Raw genomic sequence first — 7,589 nt, forward strand, 5'->3', positions numbered from 1 at the left:
CACACACACACACACACACACACACACACACACACACACACACACACAGAAACAGAACAAGCATTATTTAGTCTGAACTTGAGCGATATCTGCATTTGTCCTTTAGCAGTTGGTCCTGAGGGGCCATTGGAGAAGTTTCATGGAAGTTTGTTTAGAGCTGAGCGAGTGTGTTAAGCTTTATGAGAGCCCCTGGGAGAGTTGGTGGCACACACACACACACACACACACACACATGCAAAACACACATCCACACACACGCAAACAGTCTCAGGCACAAGGCATGGGCGGCAGCTCGCAATGGCCCCGACCAACAGTGAGGAGTTTGTTGTCATAGCAACAGTAAAATGAGATGACTTTACTGTCAGCCGTAATGTTTCATGGCCCCCTCGCCGCTATGGCAACATAACGAGGAGGAGGAAGAGAAGTCAGGAAAGAGGGAGAGCATCAGAGCCGTCTCTGCATTCCAGTGGACTTCCTACAAGGAACGATGTCCTTTCTTCCTCCTCAAAACACACACTCCTGACAGGCCTGTCAAAATCAGGCACAAACACACACACACACACACAGACACACACACACACACACACACCTTGAAAAGCCCATCAGAGACACTCTCCACCTCGCCCAGGCCTTTGATTATCTTTCGCACTATTTTCAGCCGCGGCGTTCGTCGTCACCGGAGCAATTTGAATTCATTACGTTCAACGTCAGTATTGGTGCAACAAACGCTGTACCTCAGACAGGTACAGCTTGTTGAATGAGCGTGCACGCCGTCAGGCGGCAGGGTGGGGGGTGGGGGAGACAGGAAGCCGGGACGAGATCAAAGGCGTGCCAACGCCGCGGAGCGTTTTCCTGCGCCGCAGAGACAGTCGGAAGTAGCGACGAGGTGACGGCGTGCCGAGCGCGGCGACTATACATCACAGAATCTATATTTAGCTCGGTCCTTCCACAACACCCCGTCAGAAGTGTTCAGCAGCTATCAGAGCTGATAAAAGAAATGAAGGAATGCATGTTGACCACTTCAGCTGAGGCTGTTTCTGTCTGCTGCTTATAATAATAATCTATAGAATATTGCAGGTAGGGTTGGGCAATATTGGCAAAAAAACCTTTAATCACGATCAATCGTGGTGTTTAGCCGATAACGATTAATTTGATGATTAACCCCCTGGAGTCTCTGGACACCCTTACGTCCTAGTCACATGACCAATTTAGACCAATTTAATGGGAAAGATTTGCTCTTCATCTCATCCTCATGAGACGATGTTCTCATTCTTGATAGAGAGGAACGTTGGTTTGAGAGAGGAGTAAAAGAAGCCATTTTTGTCAAGAAAGACCGTCCATCATTAAACAGAGGTGGAGGCCTCCGTTTTCAGTTGTCCCCCTCCTACAGCGCTGCTATAGCCAGTATCTCTCCACCCCCTGTTAACAATAGGTGTTAATTAGGTGTCAACGATAGCCATGTGATGTGAGTATCAGTCACATGGAGGCAGGGCTTAAAAGCCTGAATTTTGCCTGAAACTCTCAGACTGAAGAAGTCTCTTGGAAGAGAGACGAAACGTTTCATTAGAGAAGAACCCGTCCAGAGGACCTATACAATTTTTTTCTTTTTGATTTTTTACCTGGATTACTGAGATGCATCAGGACATTTGCTCTTCATAAAAATCCGTTCCAAATTGTCAAAAAAAAATTTTTTGTGTCAAAAAAACTTCAGACCATACATCAAATTTTAAATTKTGTTGATAGATAAATAAATTACAGAACTCTTTTTTTAATGTTCGTCATATCTGAAGTGGAGAGGAGCACCGAGCGAACTCTGCCTGGTGGCATTAATCGTATTAATTGTCAAGTGCCAACAAATAATCGATTAATGTTTTTCTGACGATTAATTGCACACGATACGATTATACCCAACCCTAATTGCAAGATATTATGCTCAGCGTGTACTATGAATGACTCTTAGCCACTATCACATCAAACTTAAATTCAGTTTTTGTAAATGTTACTGAGTTATAACCATTTTTATGTGTGCTAATGTTGACAAGCTGTGACGGCCATATTTTTGGTAACAGGGTTGATTTCAGCAGGTAATGCTGAAGTGCTAAGGAAAGATGAGTAACACTTGAAGTATGTTTGTGAATGACTCAGCTACTGCTCCAAATTTTAGCTCAATATCTTTAAAAAAAACAATTTGCTGCCAATTTTGTGTTATTTAAGGTCAGTTGGTTTTAAGTGGTCATCTTGATCTGAATTGGCTGTAAAAGGTTTTGGGTTGTGGATTAGGGGTGCACCAAAATTTGTTTTGGAGGAATCGTGATTCTCATTTACAACGATTCAAAATCGATTTAAAATGTACCAAAATCGATTTTTTTATTAAAAAAAATAATAATAATAAAGCAACCACAGCCTCCATATTGTAACTACCTGGGACATCCTGACGTCATCACGCAGCTGCTTCTGGAACATGAATGTGCAGAAAAACTACAGAACAGGAAGAAAGAAGGATTCATCTGACCCTGTCTTTACTGAATGCAAAGATTTGGGCTCATTTTGGTTTTTATTGAATGAGTCTGAGTTTGACATGAGCTTCACTTTGTGCAAGGTTTGTAAAATGAAGATGAAGTACTTTGGAAACACAACAAATGGGCTCAAATTATCAGTTTTGAATGAAAAATCAACTTTGAATCGTGTCCCCAAAACTCAGAATCGAATCGTGAGAGAGTAAAAGATTCCCACCTCTATTGTGGATATACGTACGTCCATTAATTATTTCCTGAATGTTTTATTAAAATCTGCCCAGTGGTTTATGAGCTGTTTTGCCAGCAGATAGAGTTGATTACTAATCAAAGACAAAGATCTTACACAACCTTTTAGTGCTTAGGATGTGGCGGCCATCTTGAATAATTTGTAGGTAATGTGGAATGATTTATTTCTTTGTTTTATTCAGTTCTATCTGTGGTTCATGAGACAGTTCGGTAGCAAACAGTCACTTTAATGTCCTCCATGAAAAAGGCAGAAGTGGAGCAGACGCAGAGGAAGGGCAAACAACAAGGAAAAAAATAAAAGGCAGATGAGAGCAGAGATGAGTTGTTTTCCTCTGTCGCCATGGTGACATGGCAGCCAGCGATCTGACAGTCGTCACGCTGCAGCAGGTTGCCGTGGGTGACAGCTGTCAGTCAATTATGTGGAGTGAGGGGACAGATCGGCCGATGATCACCTTGGATTAGGGGACCGATCGCACCACACGGGGACGGCCCAGAACATATCAAGACTTAATCCTCATGTCCGAATGTTGTGTGTGTGTGTGTGTGTGTGTGTGTGTGTGTGTGTGTGTATGTGTGTGTGTGTGCGTGTGCGTGTGCGTGTGTGCATCCTCCAAGCGCGAGTATGTGTGTTTATCTCAGGCTCGGTGTGAGCAGATTACGTTTTAGCTGTGAGGGTTTTTCCCACAGCTGTCTGTGCCAGAGGACAATCAAAGGCTCGGTTCTGAACACTCGGCGTCCCGTTCCCCTTCGATTACCGCGCTCTGCCTGCGTGTAACAAGCTCAACGTTGCTCTTACAGGATAATAGTCTGATTGGAGCAGGAATGGATTTGAACTCACACTTTAATTTGTTTCTTTTCTTGGTAAATTACCCAGATCATGATCATGTCTGGCCACAGAGACCCCGCTGTGGAGCTAAGGCCTGTCTCTGTTTCTGATGTCGTAAATCCAAGAATTTAAGCTCTTCGTTTTTATCCTTCTTCTTCTTTTTTTGTGTGTGTTCCTCCTCTTCTCTCAATTATCACACCACCCTTGACAATTAAATTTCCCCCCACTGCAGAGATGTTAAATCACCGGCACAGTTTCGGTGTCCCTGTAACCATTAGACCTTTAACAGTTTTCATGTGTTATGACAGCAACCTCATGTAATATCAATACTTTGCCGTTACACTGGTAATTAGAGGGTAGTTGTACAAGGCAGGATTTCCTCAGCCATTGAAGCACTAAATTTGCTGTACCAGTTAGAATCGGATGGAAAGCCCGGGTGGGAAATGAGGATGTATATTTTCCACCTCAGATGTAAAGTTGCCTGATTACAAATCTTGTAAAAAAATAAAATAAAAAATCCTCCTGTTGACCTGTAACAAAGCTGAAGGTTTAGTGTGACAGACCAACTGTGTTTCACAAGCTAACCTTGTTTTTTTTTTTTTTCTGTCTGCTTCTTTAGGAGTGAGCCCTGGGCTGGATGGGACCCACCATGCCCCCCAGCAAGAAGGCTCAGAGCCCCAGTAGTGGAGCCAGTGCCTCTCAGGGCATGAGCCCACCGTACCGGCAGGGGGACGCCGCCACAGCGGCGTCTGAGGCCGAGGCTGCCGACCTCTCACTCTCCTTGTCYGCCTCCTTCTCCAAGGCCGAGGACGAGGAGCTCACCAGCCTCTCCTGGCTCCACGAGAGCACAGACCTCCTCAACAGCTTCAGCCACTCCGGGCTACGTAGCGTCTCCCCTCTGCAGGACCCTGACGGTCAGCACCCCCGCTCGCCCTCCTCTTCTTCTCCMTCCCCAGACGACCCGCTGCTGGGTGACACGCATTCAGCGTACGACTTGTCGGCGGGGGCTAACCGAAAGCCTCCGTACTCCTTCAGCTGCCTGATCTTCATGGCCATCGAGGACGCCCCGAACAAGCGGCTGCCCGTGAAGGATATCTACGGCTGGATTCTGGAGCACTTCCCTTACTTTGCCAGCGCCCCGACAGGCTGGAAGAACTCTGTGCGGCACAATCTGTCACTCAACAAGTGTTTCAAGAAGGTGGATAAAGATCGCAGTCAGGTAAAAGAATCATTTCTTTTGTTGCTGTTGTGCAAAGTAGAACTTTTTCTTTTCCATTTCTGTTATCAAAACAGCAGCTGTGAGCCAAAAAAAGCTGAAGCTACAATCAGACTTTTTGTTATTTCATAGTAAATAAACCCTTGTGCAAAACCATCTGTGAATRACCAAGTAAAATGTGTCCCCCATACTTAAAAATTGGTGTCTAATAAACTGTTTTAACATGGGTATGAAGTCAAAGTAGCAGTGTACAGATAGGCTGATAGCGCTTGATTTCTTTTTGATAAGTTTTTGTATTTATACCTGGTGAGTGAGACTGGGAAAACAAAACAAAATAAAGATGTCTACGTTTTGACGTACAGCGTAAGCTAGCTTAATAAGTGTAAAGATTGTGTAAATACAAAATATTCACACACAGTTTGGAAAGTTTTGACAGTTCTAAGTGGAACCTACATGGTAAAATCACCAAAATTAATAAAACTGTAGAAACAATCAAACTGCAAATTTAGAAACATGAAGTTAAACTTTTTTGTGACTCGTTTAAACTTGAATGTTTCAGCTGTAAAGTTTAACTGTGCCATAGAGCTCCAAAGATGAGTTTTTTTTTAAGATTATTTAGACAAAATCCCATAGAAAATACAGTTTTTTTTCTTTAATTGAATCCCTCTACACCACACAGTGAACCTTTACCTGAAGTCATAGTGTTCTGTTCCCAGTTGACCTGTACATTTTGATGTACAGTACCTTGAAAAAGTATTTAAACACATCGAATTTTTACACTTTTAGTCATGTTACAATAATAAGCTTCAAAGTATTTTTCTGGGGTTAACTTGATAGACCAGCACAGATATTATGAAGTGAAAGGAAAAAGTTTCATGGTTTTTAAAGCTGCTAACAAATTAAAGTCTGAAAAGTCGTGCATTTGTATTAATTCTATACTTTCTAAAACCACCTTTTTCGCTTCTAGAGACTGAAACATTTGTTCATTCTTCTTTAAAAAACTAATCTCAAGCTCAGTCAGATTGGATTAAAGTCTGGACTTTATTTGGGCCATTCAAACACATGACAATGCTTTGATCTAACCCTTTCCATTGGAGCTCTGATTGTATGTTTTGGATTGGTGTCCTGTTGTAAGGTGACACTCTGCCTCAGCATGTTTTTATCCCGGATGGCCCTGAATTTAGCTCCATCCATCTTCCCGTCAGCTCTGACCAGCTTTCCTGTCCCTGCTGAAGAATAGCAAGCCCGCACCATGAAGCTGCCAAAACCATGTTTTACAGTGAGGATGGGGTGTTCAGGGTTGGTTTTCTGATATAAAGACTTTTGAATTTAGGCAAAATGTTCTGTTTTGGTTTGCTCTGAGCTGAGTAGCTTCTTCCACATGTTTGCTGAGGCTCCCACGTGGCTTGTGTCAGACTTCAAACAACAGCTTTCTTCTCGTCACTTCTTCATTAGAGCCAGATTTGTTGAATTCACAACTTATAGTCAACACTTTTTCCCATCTGAGCTCCTCGAGTTATGGGCTGCTTCCTGGGTTAATGCTTGGCTTACCTGCCCTGACAGATCAGGTGGACCGACATGTCTTGTTTGTTGCAGTTGGGCCATCCTCTTTCCATTTTCAGATGATGGATTTAACAGAGCTCCATGAGATTTTCAAAATGTTAAAAATCTCTGATCAGTCTGGTGTGATCCTTGGTCTTCATGATGCTATTTGATCATTAATGTTCTGTAACAAACCTCTGAGGATAACAGCTGTATTTATATGAAGCTTAAATTACACACAGATGGGCTGTATTTACTAATTAGTTGCACTGGTTCTTGGTTAGCTGGATCAGAAAAAAGGGTCTGAATACAAGTCATATTTTTATATTAAATTTTAAAAATATTTATCATTTTCCTTCCACTTAATTATGGGATACTTTGTGTTAGGTTATCACATAAAATCCCAGTTTGGTACATTTTGTTTGTATTGTGACAAAACGTGGAAAGGTTCAAGGGATGTGAATACTTTTGTCTGGGTTTCTACAAAGCAGCCGGAGGAATAGCGAAACAGAAATCACGACGAAACCGGGAAAAATAACAGATGAATAGTAACAAGGGTGCATCAGCATTCTTTAATAGCCTCTGACATTTACTATTCACAGTTTGTTTACATACGTTATGACTGCAGCCAGATCTTTCTACTAATTATTAACTACAACTGCAATAGTCTCTGTATCATGTGCGGTTAGACCTTATTTCCCAACCAGACAGTTCTCAGCCGTTTGCAGGCACATTCAACGTGAAGTCAAAACAGATTCTGTATTTTGTCTACAGCTGTACCAGAATCGTCTTTATCAATAGTTGATGATCTCTGCTTTCATAGTTCTCTTTCACTCCGACGTTCGGTGCCTCCCCTGTGGGAAGAGCGTTTCGCTTTTGATTTAAGTCTCAACGCAGCCGCTAATGCTGGCTTCCCCCATCCAGATTTTGCTCTGGGTAAACGGGGAGTGAATCCCTCTCTCAATTAGCGCTAAATTAATACTGGAGGATTTAATAACACAGATGCCAGCAGACTTTAGTATCGGTCTTGCCCGAGGGGGTGTTGTTAGGGGAGGTGGTGGAGGGACGAACAGTGAGGATCAATGCACGTTCAGCTGACTGAGATCATCCAGGAGGACATGAGAGCTCTTTTTGCTTTCACTGACCACAACGGGATTTTAGATTCTGACTCGTGTGTGTGTGTGTGTGTGTGTGTGTGTGTGTGTGTGTGTGTGTGTGTGTGTGTGTGTGTGTGTGTGTGTGT

General features: G+C 42.8%; 1 protein-coding gene across 2 annotated transcripts in view; it reads left to right on the forward strand.

Moving 5' to 3' along the window:
* Positions 1-7,589, forward strand: part of ches1 (checkpoint suppressor 1) — a 109,016-nt gene that overhangs the window by 45,293 nt on the left and 56,134 nt on the right. For both annotated transcript variants that reach the window (XM_014020917.1, XM_014020918.1), the window contains exon 2: positions 4,208-4,807. In XM_014020917.1, coding sequence (XP_013876371.1) covers positions 4,226-4,807 — 582 coding nt within the window. In that variant the 5' untranslated portion in view covers positions 4,208-4,225. The remainder of the gene's footprint in view (positions 1-4,207; positions 4,808-7,589) is intronic.

The sequence above is a fragment of the Austrofundulus limnaeus genome, unplaced genomic scaffold (assembly GCF_001266775.1).
Source record: "Austrofundulus limnaeus strain Quisiro unplaced genomic scaffold, Austrofundulus_limnaeus-1.0 Scaffold272, whole genome shotgun sequence".
NCBI lineage: Eukaryota > Metazoa > Chordata > Actinopteri > Cyprinodontiformes > Rivulidae > Austrofundulus > Austrofundulus limnaeus.